The sequence below is a fragment of the Palaemon carinicauda genome, chromosome 13 (assembly GCF_036898095.1).
Source record: "Palaemon carinicauda isolate YSFRI2023 chromosome 13, ASM3689809v2, whole genome shotgun sequence".
NCBI classification, from domain to species: Eukaryota; Metazoa; Arthropoda; class Malacostraca; order Decapoda; family Palaemonidae; genus Palaemon; species Palaemon carinicauda.
Window position 1 is genome coordinate 120,003,612 of NC_090737.1, and position 19,617 is coordinate 120,023,228.

General features: G+C 43.1%; 1 protein-coding gene across 1 annotated transcript in view; it reads right to left on the minus strand.

The window, feature by feature from the left end:
- The window catches only part of LOC137652376 (propionyl-CoA carboxylase alpha chain, mitochondrial-like), an 83,307-nt gene extending 63,982 nt beyond the window's left edge, over window positions 1–19,325 (minus strand). Inside the window, exons 1-2 of the mRNA XM_068385746.1 lie at window positions 19,165–19,325; window positions 8,556–8,750 (exon numbers count right to left, since the gene is read on the minus strand). Of these exons, the coding sequence (XP_068241847.1) occupies window positions 8,556–8,750; window positions 19,165–19,236 (267 nt within the window). The 5' untranslated portion in view covers window positions 19,237–19,325. The remainder of the gene's footprint in view (window positions 1–8,555; window positions 8,751–19,164) is intronic.
- Between the last annotated feature and the right edge of the window lie 292 nt (window positions 19,326–19,617).

The following is a 19,617-nucleotide window of genomic DNA, read 5'->3' on the forward strand; positions in this document are numbered from 1 at the left end:
ATGACAAAAAAAAAAAACTACTTTAATTCTCAGTATTTTTTACACTATTATATTAGATAAAATAAAACTTCTATACTATTCCTCTCTGAGATGTTAAAATTTAGAAAAAGAAATTCAAATAAAACTTTTTTTACTCATTGCAAACCCATCCATCTCATTGAACCAAAATTTCAGCCTTGTCATCATAAATGGTATTCTGAAGTCATCAAAAAAAAAATGGCTAGAACTACCAAAGGTTGACACTGCATACACACAACTGTAAGATGAATATAAAGATAAAAGAGAGCAAAAGTGCAAGAAGCTGAAAAGGAATCAGCCAGACCAATAGAAATTGAAAAGCCTAGCATAAGGCCATACATCTCTTGCCAACTTGGCTACTACGGTAGTCAGACCAGTAACCAGGTACATGGTATGGTGCCAGCACCGAAAGACATTCACCTCCACCAAAAGAGGTGTGAAGTCGCCAAAAGCCCTAATCTTGCGACAACAACTAGCCTTAATAGACTTCTTCAACTTTTCTTCTTATTATTATTGTTGAAGGAAGGGGTTAAAATCAGAAAAAAGGGGGAAAAAGGGGAAGGAGCAAATTTGTTTCTAACTCTTACTAACTTTTCCCCCAGATTCTGCTAGCAGATAAGTTGTCTGAGTAACCACTGATGACAAAGCTCCCCAAGGGAAGAACCACAGGGGTTGCTCCAAAAAGAACCACAACACTAGGTGTCACTGTCGCAGGGAAAAGGGTGGACACCCTCACTAGCACCCATAACATCGACACAGGGACTGGGATCACTGGTACAGGAAGTGTGGGGGCAACAGGCCCATGGGTCACAAGCACAGGGGTAAATGGCACTGAAGATACTATCACAGGGACAGGCATCAGGGCAACATGCACAAGTATTACCAGCCTCAGAGTCTTCTTACAACCTTCAGGCTTCAGCACTTCACTTTCATATATGCTGAAGCCTTCTTAGCTGCATTCTTTGGCTTAAGAGTACTCTGCGGGGATCACCACTGGGGTCACTGGTACATGGGTCACCGACACTGCTGAGACTGGGCTCACCATTCATATCCCAGAGGTTACCACTAGGGTCACTATCACTGTAGACACCAGGAGCAAAGTAGCTTTGGCTACCAGCTCCCTAAAAAATTACATTGAGGGCCTACCTACAAGAACTAAAAAGGGCCCAAGCCTTCCTTAGATCAAACATGTCAGAAGTGGTCTGTAAGGAGAGCTTCCAGCACATGTTGGAGTGTGGTGATCACTTTGCACACCAATAAACCTGGAAAAAATTGACACTGAGTTCCCTCTTGTCCAGAAGCATACTCCCAGGGCCTATGAGGGAGGGGCATATAGCCAGAATCTCCATCACTCGGCAAACTCGACAAAGAGAGCAAAGTACTAAATAGTGTCTTAGGCATCATTTTAGGTGTTATCTAGAATAGCACAGGAGAAGACTTAATCTTCCCGATACTCAAAGAATACTCGCACCCTTAACGGGAGGCTATGATCAACATTTATCATACAAGGATAATTACAGTACAAATAATCATGCCCCTCAAAATGCAGAGTTAGTGTGTATCTTTCACCACGATAGTTATAGACCGATGAGTGTTCATCTTTTAACCGGCAAATGAATTCTTGCTACATTTTATAATTAACACGCAGCCAATATCAACCATTCAAACTAAAAAGTATGAAAAAAAAATTAAACAGACTTGGATAGTATGCAATAGTACGTCTATACTCATTGCAGTTGAATACAAAAATTAAGTGTCTTTGACAGGAGAGTGGGCAGAGCTTCTCACCCACACTTACCACCTATCAACTACCTAACTAACAGGTCAGCCGAAGACAATTCCTATTTCAAAGGACACAAGGTTGTATACACGTTGGAAAGAATTAAGGTTAGTTAAAGAAAAACTATTCATATTCGCAGTTTAGTTTTTATACCTACTGTCCTTTCAAAGACAATCACCTTGTCTTGATCCCAGTCCCCATTTTATGAATATTCATGATTGAAAGGTTTTGAATTTACAGTGGTTCTAATTCCTCATAGAAAAATGTTATTTTCATTAGTAAAATAAATTTTTGAATATACTTACCCGATGATCATGTAGCTGTCAACTCTGTTGCCCGACAGAAATCTACGGTCGGGATACGCCAGCGATCGCTATACAGGTGGGGGTGTACACAACAGCGCCATCTGTGAGCAGGTACTCAAGTACTTCTTGTCAACAAGAACTCAATTTTCTCCTCGGTCCACTGGTTCTCTATGGGGAGGAAGGGCGGGTCCTTAAATTCATGATCATCGGGTAAGTATATTCAAAAATTTATTTTACTAATGAAAATAACATTTTTCAATATTAATCTTACCCGATGATCATGTAGCTGATTCACACCCAGGGTGGTGGGTGGAGACCAGCATACATGTTAACAAAGAAGCTAAGTATCCCGTATCTTATTTTAGCCATTATTCAAAATAACAAACATAAAATAAATAAGTACCTGGTAAGGAAGTCGACTTGAACCATTACTCTGCCTTTTTAAGTACGTCTTCCTTACTGAGCCTAGCGATCCTCTTAGGATGCTGAGCGACTCCTAGGTGCTGAAGTATTAAGGGCTGCAACCCATACTAAAGGACCTCATCACAACCTCTAATCTAGGCGCTTCTCAAGAAAGAATTTGACCACCCGCCAAATCAACCAGGATGCGGAAGGCTTCTTAGCCTTCCGGACAACCCAGAAATATTTCAAGAGAAAGATTAAAAAGGTTCTGGAATTAGGGAATTGTAGTGGTGGAGCCCCCACCACTACTGCACTCGTTGCTACGAATGGTCCCAGAGTGTAGCAGTTCTCGTAAAGAGACTGGACATTCTTAAGATAAAAGACGCGAACACTGATTAGCTTTTCCAAAAGGTTGCGTCGAAAATATTTTGCAGAGATCTATTTTATTAAAAGGTCACGGAAGTTGTGATAGCTCTAACTTCGTGTGTCCTTACCTTCAGCAAAGCTTGGTCTTCCTCATTCAGAAGGGAATGAGCTTCTCGTATTAACAGTCTGAAAATAATAGGATAAAGAATTCTCTGACATAGGCAAAGATGAATTCTTAACTGAACACCATAAAGCTTCAGACGGGCCTCATAAAGGTTTTTAAAAAAGAACTTAAGAGTTCTACAGGACATAATACTCTTTCTAGTTCCTTTCCAACCATATCGATAAGTTTGGAATAACGAACGATATTGGTCAAGGCCGAGAAGGCAGCTCGTGTTTGGCTAGAAAACCAAGATGTAGAACATTTAGCCGTTTCGGATGAAAATCCGATGTTCTTGCTGAAGGCATGAATCTCACTGACTCTTTTAGCTGGTAAAGCATATCAGGAAAAGAGTCTTAAAGGTGAGATCTTTCAGGGAGGCTGATTGAAGTGGTTCGAACCTGTCTAACATAAGGAATCTTAGAACCACGTCTAAATTCCAACCAGGTGTAACCAAACGACGCTCCTTCGTGGTCTCAAAAGACTTAAGGAGGTCCTGTAGATCTTTATTGTTAAAAAGATCTAAGCCTCTGTGACGGAAGACTGATGCCAACAAGCTTCTGTAACCCTTGAAAGTGGGAGCTGAAAGAGATCGCTCTTTTCTCAGATATAAGAGGAAGTCAGCTATTTGAGTTACAGAGGTACTGGTCGAGGATACGGATACTGACTTGCACCAGTTTAGGAAGATTCCCCACTTCGATTGGTAGACTCTAAGGGTGGATGTTCTCCTTGCTCTAACAATCGCTCTGGTTGCCTCCTTCGAAGAACCTCTAGTTCTCGAGAGTCTTTCGATACTCTGAAGGCAGTGAGACGAAGAGCGTGGAGGCCTTGGAGTACCTTCTTACGCGAGGCAGACGTAGCAGGTCCACCCTTAGGGGAAGAGTTCTGGGAACATCTACTAGCCATCAAAGTACCTCGGTAAGTTATTCTCTCGCGGGCCAGAGGGAAGCAACTAGTGTCAACTTTGTCCCAACGTGAGAGGCGAACTTCTGCAGTACCTTGTTGACAAACTAGAACGGAGGGAATGCATATAGATCTAGATGAGAGTAATCTAGTAGAAAGGCATCTAAAAGAACCACTGCTGGGTCTGTTGAGAGCCTCTTGGACATCGAGGTTGCGAAGAGATCCATGGTTGGATGGCCCCAAGTGACCCAAAGTCTCTTGCATACATCTCTGTGGAGGGTCCAATATGTTGGAATTATTGTCCCTTCCTACTGAGACAAACTGCTAAGACATTCAAGTTGCCTTGGAAGAAATTTGTTACTAGTGAAAAGTCAAGACTTGTTGAACAGGAGAGGAGGTCACTAGCGAACTCGCACCATGTCAGAGAGTAGGTCCCTCCTTGCTAGGAGATGAACATCAAAGCAGCGAGTTGTCCGTGTTGATCTCCATTACTTTGTCTTGAAGGAGAGACCTGAAGCTTTTCCAGGTCAGACTTACTGCCAGAAGCTTCTTGCAGTTAAAATGCATTGTCCTTTGACGCGAGTTCCATAATCCCGAGCATTCCCTACCGCCTAAGGTCGCACCCCAGCCTACGTCCGATGCGTCTGAGAAGAGAACGTGGTTGGGAGTCTGAACAGTCAGGGGAAGACCCTATAAAAGGTTGATAAAGTCCTTTCCTCAGGTTAGACCAGACTTATCTTCCGGAAACCGGGATCGAGACCGCTTCTAGCGTCTTGTCCTTTTCCAGTGAAGAGCTAGATGAAACCGAAGAGGACGGAGGTGTAGTCTTCCAAGTGACACCAAATGCACCACGGATGACAGTGTCCTAACCAGACTCATCCCCAGCCTGACAGGGCCGTATTCCTTCTTCAGCATCTTCTGGATGGATAGCAGGGCTGGGGATTGATCTTCTCGTTCAGCCATGTCCTCATCAGAGGGTTCCTCATCCGAAACTGATGAGGAAACGGCAACGGAGTGGGCAACGTCTGACTCGCTGAATCCGGTCGCACTGGTGGATGCGTGACGGAGCCGGACACAAGATCATGGTACTGCTGCACAGTCTGTGAACTGACAACCATGGGGAAGCGAGGAAGTACAGCGACAACCCGAAACTGTCTAGACTGTCTGGGTAGTACAGACAACTCCTTATCGGGTTGCTGAGGTTGCAGCACTGCGTCACAACAAGTCACCTCTGCTGGTTGTTGAACGTCTTCCCAGTGACACACTGACTCCGTAAAAAATCCTCTATCAAGGACTAAGCTTGGACTGCATGTCTTGCAACAAAGCCCAAGGTCTATGGGAGCAGGTGTGGCAACAGACGGGGTTAGCGACTGAAGCGGAACCATTTACCCTCCCTGGAAGCATGTTATGCTTAATTAAAAGTCCATAGGAGGCTAAGCAGCTTAAGGCTCCTCTCCAAATGACAGAGTCCTCAAGGGAATATCAGAAGGAGGGAGAACAGCACTTTCTCATCTACAGGAACCTTCTTTCAGTGAGGGTTTCACTGGTGCAAAAGCAGCAGACCAGAAGGCAACGTTATGAAACTGCTTGACAGTCTGTGAATTGTCAAAAACTGAACTGTCAACCACAACAGGAGCGTGAGGACATACAGCACTGGTGTATAAGTAGCAGACCAGAAGGCAACGTCATGTAACTGTATGACAGTTTGTGAGTTGGCAACAACCAAAGTTGTGTGGGGAAGCCTCAACTCCTGACTGACTAGTTTGCTGCTGGCGAGTGGCGGTAACTACAGTGTGTTGCGGAGGCTGACACACCGTGTCAAAACACGGCAGCTTGTGGTAGCTCACGCACGGCAACGGAGTGCTCTGTGTGTGGGAGTCATCATACATCTGGCAGGGTTGACTTGTGCATGGGTGGAGGAGCTCTCACAACAAGAGTGTGAGAGCAGGAAGCCATGCCGGGCGCACAACCGTGGGAGGTGTAGGCCCACGGGTGCATCGTCAACCTTCTCCGCAGTCGGAGTGTGGGAGCTGGCAACAGCAAAAGCAGAGTGCTGGTGCGTGGGAGGGGCTGCGGTGGGTTGAGGAGCATGCGGTATGGTATGCGGAGCATGCTGTAAGGTATGCGGCTCATGCTGCATGGTATGCGGAGCATGCTGTAAGGTATGCAGAGCATGCTGCATGGGCTGCGGAGAATGCCGCATAGTGCTGGAACCCGGCAGCTCTACAGAACCTTCCCACTGCTAATGCGGTAGCTCACGCATGTTAGCAGATGGTGCAGCAAGAACATGCGTCTGGCAGGGTGGACTGCGCATCGGTGGTGGAGCTCTCACAGGTGGAGGGTGGGAGCAGGCAGCCGCAGTATCTGCTGAGCGCACAACCTCGGCGGGTTGTAGGTTAACAGGTGCATTGTCAACCTTCCAGCACGATACTCCAGCATGAAGGAGCAAGCTGAGACTGTATAGTCTGCAGCATGGACCACTAGGGTCTATGAAAGACAACAACAAACGGAGCTACTGTCCGTTGTGACTGAGGGTCTAAAACAGCTGGTGCGGCAACAGACGGAGTTACTGCCTGTTGCGGTACCACCTTGCCTCTCTTGGGAGGTGTGCAGTTGTCGTACTGCAGCGAGTCCGAACTGACCCAGTGGCTACACCTAGGCCATTGGACTTGCGCGGAAGGGACCGACTTGCACTTAAAAGCTGCAAGATTTGGTCCATGGTTTCTGCGAGAAACCTCTTCCGCAGACGAGGAATAAATGGGCTCTCTCGTCTTTGTGTGGGTGGGGTGATCACGTCGGCAACGTGTGTAGATACACCCGAAACCACGGAGGGAAACGTCTGTTCGTCGATCAAGGCCTGTGGAACCCATAAGTCCTTCGACATTACTTCTCCCCTGGGCTTGGGAGCTTGTAAGAGGTATCAGACTAGGTGAACAACTGGCACGAACAGACGAACCCTCGAACGCAACACTGTAACACTTTGCGCATATCACTTTATCACTTTTGATTTTCTGTTTGCACTTATTTCACTGAACTCGAAACTTTAAGTGGTTTGTACCTGAAACACGCAATCCTATCCTTCATTAAAAGGTAGTAATTGCGAAAACAGTATTACAATGTAACAGAAAAACATAATGAAAGATAAAGAATTCAGTGGCTGGAAAAGAGACTAAACACTAGATCAAATAAACTACGTTTAAAATCTCTCACCGCATAAAGCCTAGGAACAAGAATAAAACTCTAGAAACGTTTTACCTTCTTCCCCTATAGCGACTAGGGAGAAGAGCAAAAAACCAGAACAACGTTACCCGCTTGAACGAAACGTTTATCCTCCTCTCTCTCCCTCCGTCTCTATCTCTCTCTCTCTCTCTCTTGACTTAGAACCTGAGAGATGAGCCCAATTATATATATCGTTAAAACATATTATTTGTTAAAGGAAAAAAACTGAAAGGTTTCCCAAATAAAAAGTTCCTTTATTAGAATTAAAACCATTTAAGCTAAGAAAGAATGAACGAAACGCTAGAATCGGTTTACTCTTACTGCAACGTGAAACCGTGAAATACTCTCTCTCTCTATCGTAACGATAGAGCGCAAGTTGAACGTTCTGAACGTCAACAACTGCGGAGACTAAACTAAACGTTAGTTCAACTTTGAAAACAGTACGAGACTATCAAAGAAATTCTTTCAAAAACATTAAAATTAAAATAGCATAAATTCTTAACAGGAAAAACGATATGACGGGCTCAATGTTAATTAACTTCGGTTCCAAGTAAGGACCGCCTACTATTAGGAAAGGTCGCATATAAACAAACATAAAAATTAATTTTTATAAGTTTATAATAAATGGAAGTTAATCGAAGAGGCCAATAAAAGGCGGAGAGATATAAAATAAATCTATAACTTTGTTAAGCAAAATTACCAAAAACCTAAACACACTTCCGTCTAAGGGAAGGGTGGGTATAAAAAGAGAAAGAGAGTCTAAACTCTCTTCGACACCAACACTTCCGTCTAAGGGAAGGGTCGGCCATTTAAAAGTGAAAGAGAGTCCATACTCTCTTCGTCACCATAATTAAATCAAATTAATTCCAAAAGCTTGCTAAGCTAATGATAAAGCTTCCTGAATAGCGAAGGCTAAACTCTAGAGCAAATACATCACCAAATCGTGAACAATAACTCCAGAATCAACAGCGTATCCAAGTAGGTCTAGCCGGTGGCACGACAGAGGAAAAATTGAGTTCTTGTTGACAAGAAGTACTTGAGTACCTGCTCACAGATGGCGCTGTTGTGTACACCCCCACCTGTATAGCGATCGCTGGCGTATCCCGACCGTAGATTTCTGTCGGGCAACAGAGTTGACAGCTACATGATCATCGGGTAAGATTAATATTGAAAATTTAACATTGGATACAATTAGGACTTAAAATAAAAAAAATATATATATACAGTATAATTAACCTTCAGATGACATGCCAAAACAGTAGAATAAGTATTATTACCAATACCCATTATAGCTTTTCTCTATATTGTGCACTTAAACCTTTAAAAATAATTAAGTTTTCAAAATAATATAAGATCAAGAGATCTTAATAACAATGAACAAAACAACAACTAGACAACTTACCGCATATGAGTCCACATCTGAGTGAATTGCTACAGTCTTAATACCCATTTTTCTTGCTGTGTTGATGACTCGACATGCAATTTCACCACGATTTGCAATAAGAATTTTATCAAATGTTTCTTCATTTGGGTCTATGGGGTCTGTAGTATAAATGGACAATAACCTGACACGGGATGTTTGAAACTGTCTTCGACTCTGTAAATAAAAACAAATACTAATGAATAAATCACAAATTCTTCAAGTAATTTATATTTTTCCTAACTATAAAAATCTAAGTTCTTTAATAGGAGAATGGTTTCAGCAATGCTGAATACAGTTGGGAAAACTTTAACAAGGAAGGGGAAGTTATTACTGCTACGTGGGGAAGCCTGGCCCACCCGACAGCCCAAAGCCCTCACTTTGATCTGCAGCCTAGGACTTGTGGGAAGTATAACTTGAAGGACTCGGGTTTGCATCGACAGGAGAAATACAAATTACTTTACATACAAACCCTCATCCTAGAATAAGAGAATTATCCATAGGAGGGAGGAAATCCCTAAAACCAAAGTGGCTGGTTTACTATCCTAGGAAATTTCAAAGTACTCTGATCCTACACAGGAGCAAAAGTAATGACTCCTGTCAACCTCTTAATGACCTGGTCATGTGGCAGGTGTTAGTATAGGTTATTGCCTGTAACTGGTAGACGTCAAGGAAAACCTAATCTATGTGAAGGATTTCTTGTCAGAAATCTCTTTAGATATGGTAAGCAGCTCTTCTACGAGAAGGACAGTACTAAAGTTTTGTACTCCCCAGGTCCTATCAGTTTTTCATCTCTATGATAATCAGATAACGGGTGGTAGTGTCTCCCCAGATCAAGCATTTGATCACTTTCAGAGAAGTTTCAGAATCTTCAATTATGATTCATTCTAAGAAGATTTTGAACCCTCCAAACAATGAGTCCCCTTTATTAAAGGACCCAGGTCTGTATACTGTAGTTAAGATAAAAATACAAATTACTTCCAAATTTGTCATACTGACATTGAAATAAGTGCAGTACATTTTCATCACCTTGTTATTCTGATATCATCCATGTTTAAATACTATAGATAAATTTTTTTTAATGTTACTTAGGCTTCCAGTTCAATACTAGTGTAATCAAACTTTACATTTCTGCTCGAGTTTCGATTATACCTTCTAAATTTGTTTATTAAAAATTCCATAAATCATCTAATTTTCTATAACAATAACATAACCACCCGGAAGGTTCATTTCCAGTTAGATCATCAAAGCAGATACACAGTTCAGTACTGATTATGGGGCAAATTATTAATACAGTAGGTAATCTATTTTTCCATAGAATTGTGAAGGCTACACTACTGTCATACTACAATTAGTGTCGTTGTTGTAAGATGTATTATTTCCTCTTAAAGATGTACTATACTAATCTCAAGCCCTTTTGGAAGATTTTTTTATATGTATAACCATTACTAACCAATATTTTTAAGCTATTAAACTTGAAAAATTTTCATGCTTGAATGCCTGGAAGTTTTTAAACTTCAGCCATTTTACATAACATCCTCTTCAGTTAGACCGTGGCGAAGGTTGTTCCCTCAAGGGCTTGGAAGTAATGTCACATATCTTTAAAAATTATGAGCATTTAATAATCTCTTTGGACATGCAATGCCAAACCTGCTAAAAGTAGTAGGTTTAACCCCTAACTCAATCAATCGACTTGTAATATGATATTTTAATTTTAAAATAAATTTTTGAATAACTTACCCGGTGAATATATAATAGCTGCAACTCTGTTGCTCGACAGACACATACAGTAAAAACTCGCCAGCGATCGCTATACAGGTTGCGGGTGTGCCCACCAGCGCCAACTGTCGGCCAGATACCACTCTCGATGTAAACAAAGACTCAATTTCTTCTCATCCCACTGCGTCTCTATTGGGGAGGAAGGGAGGGTCGTTTAATTTATATATTCACCGGGTAAGTATATTCAAAAATTTATTTTATAATTAAAATATCATTTTTAAATATTTAACTTAGCCGGTGAATATATAATAGCTGATTCACACCCAAGGAGGTGGGTAGAGACCAGAGTTAAATATGTTTACATCGTATAAGCTAAGAGTTTTTTATTTCATTTTGACAGTTATCAATATAACAAAACCAAAATAAATAGGTACCTGGTAAGGAAGTCGACTTAGACGATTACTCTGCCTTGTAAGTACGTCTTCCTTACGGAGCCCAGCGATCCTCTTAGGATGCTGACAGACCCCCAGGAGCTGAATTATCAAGGGCTGCAACCCATACAACAGGACCTCATCAAACCCCTAATCTGGGCGCTCTCAAGAAATGACTTTGACCACCCGCCAAATCAACCAGGATGCGAAAGGCTTCTTAGCCTTCCGGACAACCCATAAAAACAACATTAAAACATTTCAAGAGACAGATTAAAAGGATATGGAATTAGGGAATTGTAGTGGTTGAGCCCTCACCCACTACTGCACTCGCTGCTACGAATGGTCCCAGTGTGTAGCAGTTCTCGTAAAGAGACTGGACATCTTTCAAGTAAAATGACGCGAACACTGACTTGCTTCTCCAATAGGTTGCGTCCATGATACTTTGCACAGATCTATTTTGCTTAAAGGCCACGGAAGTTGCTACAGCTCTAACCTCGTGCGTCTTAACCTTGAGCAAAGATCGGTCTTCCTCACTCAAGTGTGAATGAGCTTCTCATATTAACAATCTGATAAAATATGACAAAGCATTCTTTGACATAGGCAAGGATGGTTTCTTAACCGAACACCATAACGCTTCAGATTGGCCTCGTAAAGGTTTAGTATGAGCTAAGTAGAACTTAAGAGCTCTAACAGGGCATAAGACTCTTTCTAGTTCATTGCCTACGATCTCCGATAAGCTAGGAATATCGAAAGATTTAGGCCAAGGACGAGAAGGTAGCTCATTTTTGGCTAGAAAACCAAGTTGCAGAGAACAAGTAGCTTTTTCTGACGAAAACCCGATGTTCTTGCTGAAGGCATGAAGCTCACTGACTCTTTTAGCCGAGGCTAAGCATACCAGGAAAAGAGTCTTAAGAGTGAGATCTTTCAGGGAGGCTGACTGTAAAGGCTCAAACCTGTCTGACATGAGGAATCTTAGGACCACGTCTAAATTCCACCCAGGAGTAGCCAAACGACGCTCCTTAGAGGTCTCGAAAGACTTAAGGAGGTCTTGCAGATCTTTATTGTTGGAAAGATCTAAACCTCTATGCCGGAAGACCGAGGCCAACATGCTTCTGTAGCCCTTGATAGTAGGAGCTGAAAGGGATCGTACTTTTCTCAGGTATAAGAGAAAATCAGCTATTTGGGCTACAGAGGTACTGGTCGAGGATACGGAAACTGACTTGCACCAGTCTCGGAAGACTTCCCACTTCGATTGGTAGACTCTAATGGTAGACGCTCTCCTTGCTCTAGCAATCGCACTGGCTGCCTCCTTCGAAAAGCCTCTAGCTCTCGAGAGTCTTTCGATAGTCTGAAGGCAGTCAGACGAAGAGCGTGGAGGCTTTGGTGTACCTTCTTTACGTGTGGCTGACGTAGAAGGTCTACTCTTAGAGGAAGACTTCTGGGAACGTCTACTAGCCATCGAAGTACCTCGGTGAACCATTCTCTCGCGGGCCAGAGGGGAGCAACTAACGTCAACCTTATCCCTTCGTGAGAGGCGAATTTCTGCAGTACCTTGTTGACAATCTTGAATGGTGGGAATGCGTAAAGATCTAGATGTGACCAATCTAGGAGGAAGGCATCTATATGTATTGCTGCTGGGTCCGGGACTGGAGAGCAATAGATTGGAAGCCTCTTGGTCAGCGAGGTTGCAAAGAGATCTATGGTGGGTTGACCCCAAGTCGCCCAAAGTCTCTTGCACACATCCTTGTGGAGGGTCCATTCGGTTGGAATTACTTGACCTTTCCGACTGAGACAATCTGCTAGGACGTTCAAGTCGCCCTGGATGAACCTCATTACTAGGGAGATGCCTCGATCTTTTGACCAGATGAGCAGGTCCCTTGCGATCTCGTACAAAGTCAGTGAGTGGGTACCTCCCTGTTTGGAAATGTACGCCAAGGCCGTGGTGTTGTCCGAGTTTACCTCCACCACCTTGCCTCGAAGGAGATTCTCGAAGCTTATCAAGGCCAGATGAACCGCCAAAAGCTCCTTGCTGTTGATATGCATGCTCCTCTGACTCGAGTTCCACGGACCTGAGCATTCCCGACCGTCCAGCGTCGCACCCCAGCCCAAGTCCGATGCGTCCGAGAAGAGAACGTGGTTGGGTATCTGAACTGCCAGGGGAAGACCCTCTCGTAGGATGATATTGTCCTTCCACCAAGTCAGACAAGACTTTATCTTTTCGGAAATCGGGATCGAGACCGCCTCTAGCGTCTTGTCCTTTTTCCAGTGAAAAGCCAGATGGAATTGCAGAGGACGGAGGTGTAGCCTTCCTAGCGAGACAAATTGCTCCAGGGATGACAGCGTCCCTACCAGACTCATCCACAGCCTGACTGAGCAGCGTTCTTTCTTCAGCATCTTCTGGATGGAGAGCAGGGCTTGATCTATTCTGGGGGCCGACGGAAAAGCCCGAAAAACTTGACTGTGAATCTCCATCCCTAAATACAGAATAGTTTGGGATGGGACCAGCTGTGACTTTTCCAAATTGACTAGGAGTCCCAATTCCTTGGTCAGATCTAGAGTCCAATTGAGATCCTTCAGACAGCGATGACTGGAAGAGGCTCTGAGAAGCCAGTCGTCCAAATAAAGGGAGGCTCGGATGTCCGATAAGTGGAGGAATTTTGCCACATTCCTCATAAGCCTCGTAAACACGAGAGGAGCTGTGCTTAGGCCAAAGCACAGGGCCCGAAACTGGTACACCACATCTTCGAAGACGAATCTCAGAAAGGGTTGGGAGTCTGAGTGAATGGGGATGTGGAAGTAGGCGTCCCTTAGGTCTAGAGAGACCATCCAGTCTTCCTTTCTGACCGCTGCTAGGACTGACTTTGTGGTCTCCATGGTAAACTTCGTCTTTGTGACAAAGACATTCAGAGCACTGACGTCTAGCACCGGTCTCCAACCTCCTGTCTTCTTTGATACTAGGAAGAGACGGTTGTAAAACCCCGGTGATTGAAGGTCCGAGACTTTGACCACCGCTCCCTTCTCTAGCAAAAGAGACACTTCCAGTTTCAGGGCTTGTCTCTTTTCTTCCTCTCTGTACCTGGGAGAGAGATCGATGGGGGACGTCGCTAGAGGGGGTTTGCGTACAAAAGGGATTTTGTACCCCTCTCTGAGCAACCTCACAGATTGTTGATCTGCGCCTCTCTTCTCCCAGGCTTGCCAGAAGTTCTTGAGTCTGGCACCTACTGCTGTCTGAAGTTGCGGGCAGTCAGACTCTGCCCTTAGAGGACTTGGATCCTTTTCTCTTCCCTCTCTTCCCTTCGGCACGAGCACCTCCCCTGCTGGAGGCTCTGCCACGAAAGGGCGGGATAAACCGAGACGCTGGAGTGTCTATCCTAGGTCTAGCAGACAATGCAGGCAAAGGGGGAGCTTTGCGAGCCGAGGACGCAACTAGATCGTGGGTGTCCTTCTGCACTAAAGACAAGGCAATATCCTTAACCAAGACTTCAGGAAACAGGCACTTAGACAAGGGCGCAAAGAGTAGCTCAGATCTTTGGCATGGCGTCACTCCAGCAGACAGGAAAGAGCATAGAGACTCTCGTTTCTTCAGGACTCCGGACGTGAATGAAGCGGCAAGTTCGTTGGACCCATCACGGACGGCCTTGTCCATGCAGGACATAATGAGTAAGGAAACATCCTTATCAGCAGAAGAGATTTTCCTACTCAGGGCTCCTAAACACCAGTCTAGGAAGTTAAAGACTTCGAACGCCCTAAATATACCTTTAAAAAGGTGGTCCAGGTCCGAGGGTGACCAACAAATCTTCGAGCGTCTCATGGCAAGGCAGCGGGGAGAGTCTACAAGACTTGAGAAGTCGCCCTGGGCAGAGGCAGGAACTCCCAAGCCGAGAACTTCTCCCGTGGCATACCAGACGCTCGATCTAGACGAGAGTTTAGATGGGGGGAAGGCAAATGCTGTCTTCCCTAAACTCCTCTTGGTCTCTAACCAATCGCCTAACAGCCGTAAAGCTCTCTTGGATGAGCGAGAGAGAACGAGTTTAGTAAAGGCAGGCATGGTAGTAGGAACGCCTAAGACAAACTCTGATGGCGGCGAACGAGGAGCCACAGAAATAAAGTGATCAGGGAACAACTCTTTAAACACAGCCATGACTTTTCTAAAGTCCAAGGATGGTTGAACTGCTTTAGGCTCATCAAGGTCTGAAGGTTGATCCTCAGGATGTGGTTCAGCAACGTCCTCATCTGACAGTTCCTCATCCGATAACTGATGAGAAAACGGCAAAGGTGTGGGCAACGTTTGACTCGCAGAGTCCGGTCGCACTGGTGCATACGTGACGGAGCCGGACGCAGCGTCCTGGAACTGCTGAACAGTCTGGGAACTGTCAACAACCACAGGTGCGCATGGACGCACAGCGTCCACCCGAGACTGTTTAGACCGTCTGGGTTGTGCAGTCAACACCATACCGGGTTGCGGAGGTTGACGCACCGCGTCAAAACAAGTCAACTCTGATGGTTGATGAACGTCCTGAACGTCACCAATCACATAAGTGCGTTGCCTAACGTCAACGTGCGGCTGGAAATCCACACTGGGTCGCATCGGTGGAGGTACTACCCCAACTGGTTGATGCGAGAAAGCTACCTCAACGTCAACAGGACGCACAACAGACCGCTTGGATGGTTGATGGCCAGTAGGTTCAAAGGAAACCTTCTCCGCATTGTAGTCCTCCATCAAGGACACAAGCTTGGACTGCATGTCTTGCAGTAACACCCATTTAGGGTCTACGGAAGCAGGTGCGGTAACAGACGGGGTGAGCGAATGAGACGGCACAACTTTGCCTCTCTTAGGCGGCGAGCAGTCATCAGATGACGGCAACGGGTCCGAACTGTCCCAGTGGCTACAACCGGGACGTTGGACTTGTCCTGAAGGGACCGACTTACGCTTTAAAGGTCTGGAGACCTTGGTCCAAGGTTTCTTACGAGAAACACCTTCGGACGACGAAGTAAAAATGGGCTCTCTCGTCTTACGTTGGTAGGGGCGATCTTGGAGAGATACACCTGATACCATAGAGGGAACACCTGTTCGCTGATCAAGGCCTCTCGAACCCATGAGTCGTACGACATTGCTTCTCCCCTGGGCTTGGGAGCTTGCAAGAGGTCCCGGACTAGGTGGACGACAGGCACGAACAGACGAACCCTCGAACGCAACACTGTTCACAACACTTTGAGAAACACTAGGCACTTTAACACTTTCCGCCGTGGCACTTTGGCACTTTAGTTCCTTTACGTCCGCCATGAGTTGATTTCGGTCACTTGCTAAGGCCTCAACTCTCTCCCCCAAGGCATGAATAGCACGCATCATGTCTTGCATCGACGGTTCCTGAGTGCTAGGAGGGGGGTTAGGAACAACCACTACAGGGGAAGGATTAGGTTCAGGGGCATGTGGAGAGGAAAAATCTACCGACCTAGAAGAACTTCTCCTTACCCTATCTCTCTCTAGTCTGCGTGTATATTTATCAAATTCGATAAAATCGAATTCCGAAAGGCCCACGCATTCCTCACACCGATCTTCCAATTGACAGGTTTTACCCCGACAATTGGAACAAACAGTGTGAGGGTCGAGAGAAGCCTTTGGAAGATGCCTATGACAGTCCCTAGCATTACATTTTCTGAACTTGGGAACTTGTGAAGGGTCAGCAATTTTGAATTAGTCAAGGGAAAAATCCAAAAAAACGATCTAAGTCATCAACAATTAATCCGATTCAAAAAAGAGTTCAAGGATTTATTTGAAGAAAAACACCTGTACTGCGAAAGCTCAAACCAAATTAAAGTACTTCACCAAATATGATGGGAAAAACCCCAGGTTCAACAGCGAGTAAAGTACGTCTTGTCGACACGTCGACAGAGAAGAAATTGAGTCTTTGTTTACATCGAGAGTGGTATCTGGCCGACAGTTGGCGCTGGTGGGCACACCTGCAACCTGTATAGCGATCGCTGGCGAGTTTTTACTGTATGTGTCTGTCGAGCAACAGAGTTGCAGCTATTATATATTCACCGGCTAAGTTAAATATTTAAAACATTAAGTTAAAGGTGATAAAGAGGTCAAATATTATCCAAGTGGGATTGTAATTTCTAGGAAAAGGTTCATGATGAGGTATGGAATTGTTCCTCTTCATAAAAAAGTTTCTTTCATGGTCCTTCACCCAAGACACAATCAACCACAGCTCTTGATTAAATGCAACAAACTTCAATTAACTGAGGAATCTTTTATTGAGAGGTCACAGAAAATTGCATCCAAAACTTTGTCATCGAAACAGAGGACTCAAAGTTTGGAAGGTCAAAAAAACATTAAAGTACTGTATCTCAGTATCCCGTGTGGGTGCTTCATGGCATAATGTGAAAGACGAAAGAGAGATCTGCAGATTTACTAGTAAATGAACCAAGAAATGTTTATACTCTTATACCACTAATAATGTGTTTTACAATAGCATGGAGCATAAATCACAAAGATACCTAAAGAGGATGTAGACATCTGTACAGTTAATCATTCAGGAAAGTTTGCTGATCAAAAAACAGATGGAGAATAACATAACATTGAAAGGATATGGAGGGATGTTAAAAGTTAAAATTTTCCATGATAGAAAATAAAGCAATATTCTAGACAATGTGTTATTAATTACTGTACAGTATATCATAATCCACAGGGCAAATTTAGCAATTTTAATGAGTAACACAAAAATTACATTTCCCTTGAGATCCATATAATTGGATATTCTATGACAGATTAGGTGGAAAGGTTGCCAGCAAAGCAAAGGACCCATGACCCCAGCATGGTAAAAATCTGTCATACTAAGTTAGGTTTGGTGAGGTTAAGTCAGAACGCATCCTTCTGCTTTTGGGGACTAATAGACACATATCCTAGGTTCAACGGTAGGGGAGGCCACACTCAGGCAAAGACCTAGTTTAGAGGTTAATTTAGGTTAGCTTACAATACACCACTGTATTTTTGATAACTAATTTGTTAGGTAAGGTGAAATGGAATTATAGGCTGGGTGAAGTGTGTTAAGGGATACCCCCTGGTCAAGTCAAGCCCTGACAAACTAGGTTAATTTAACGTATTACTGTACTATAATTTTCATTGCTATATTTACGTGTTTTATCTGCACTTGCAAGATTGTTACTGATGACTTAAGAACTAATTATTTTTTCAATACACTCATTTATGGATAGTTTGTAGAATTGTGGATACACCAGCATTTTTTTATGCAATTGATTTGTTTTCTTGCAAGATGTTCAATAATAATACATCTATGGTATTTCTATAATGTTTATTTGTATGCGTGAAGTAAATCAAAATAACTTTTTTCAGATGTTAATCTGGGGTACCTGTAAACTCTTTTTTTATCGTCACTCCCCGGTCCAAGAGGTACGCAGGGTCAGAATTTGTTTGTCGGTGGTTTTCCTCGTCTAATAATCTTTTAATATCACTATGGATTTGTTGCATATTAATACTGATATAATTTAGTAATTTTCAGGCCAAATCTACTGGAAATGGTCATTACTCCCACTTTACACGCATCTATTCGCTAAGAATTCCTTCCTAAAATGCTATAACACACCCGTTCTTCACTCTTCAATTCCAAGGTCAATAGAAGCATAAAGTTGTCTGTAAAGTTTTACTGTATTACAGGTGAAAACCGGTTAAATCACATTATAAACTATTCATTTGCGATGGGAACGAGTGTCATTTTTTAAAAGAGCGTAATTTTTTCGATAAGAAAAAGTAGTTTCTTTCCTAGGTTACATTGCCCTGTAATACAGTAACATAATACCGGTGTGGCACACACCAATATAGGTAAGGGCAGGAGGAGATATTTTAGATTAGGCTACACATCTTTGATTTAGTAATATATGAATAAACTTCCATTTTACTATGCCTGAGTTGACTTGTCTCTTAACAATTTACAAACCTTCCAGCTTCTAAGAACAAAATCCAGTGGGTGCAAAGGGTATACAACTACGTGTTGAACGATGAATCATGACAATTTTTTTTTATCTTGCATCAAATAGTTTTTTTCAACATCGAGTAAACATTTTCAATGTGGGTATTTTTGCAGTGAATTACAGGGCAATGTAACCTAGGAAAAAAAAACTACTGTTTCTTAAAGAAAAAAATACGCTCTTCAAAAATGACACTCGTTTCCGTCTAACTGGAAATATTGACTGTACCACAATATACAATCCATGATAAATTACCAAATATTCTTTAATATACATTGACTGTTTAAAATGGCTATTTAACCATATAAATTACGGCCCATGAACTATGCCCTGAAGGACTACCTGGCACGGTTAGCCTTTTAGCTTTTAACCGGCCTGACAAGTTTCCCTATTCCAATGTGTTGTCCAAATCTACATGATTAACATTACTCGTCAGCTAAATCCATACTTACATTATTCCACAATGAAATCAAACATGATTTCCGTAACCTGCAGACGTTCGTAGATTTAACAAGCAAAGACATCTTTGGTGATGTTTATCCTTTTATGAATGGCGAGGAGCCGAGAGTCGGAGACAAAACAACTTGGTCTCGGGTATGACCTAAAGGTAAAAGAAGAAGAAATTGTTTATATAATAACAGCTGAAACTAGTTTGTGTTCTGCTGAGAACAAAATTTAATAATACGCTTTTTAAATTTGTCCTATTATAGTAACGTTACATCAGAGACTAAAAAAGTTAATGATAGATATATCAAAGGCCAAATAAAGTACATTATTAAAGATTGCCGGAGCCAGGAGACAGTGTGATAGAGATGAGAAAAAAATATATATAAAACAATATACAGTGATTAAAAATAGGAAATTTGTAAAATGGTATATAATACAATGGCTTAGAATAAAAATAT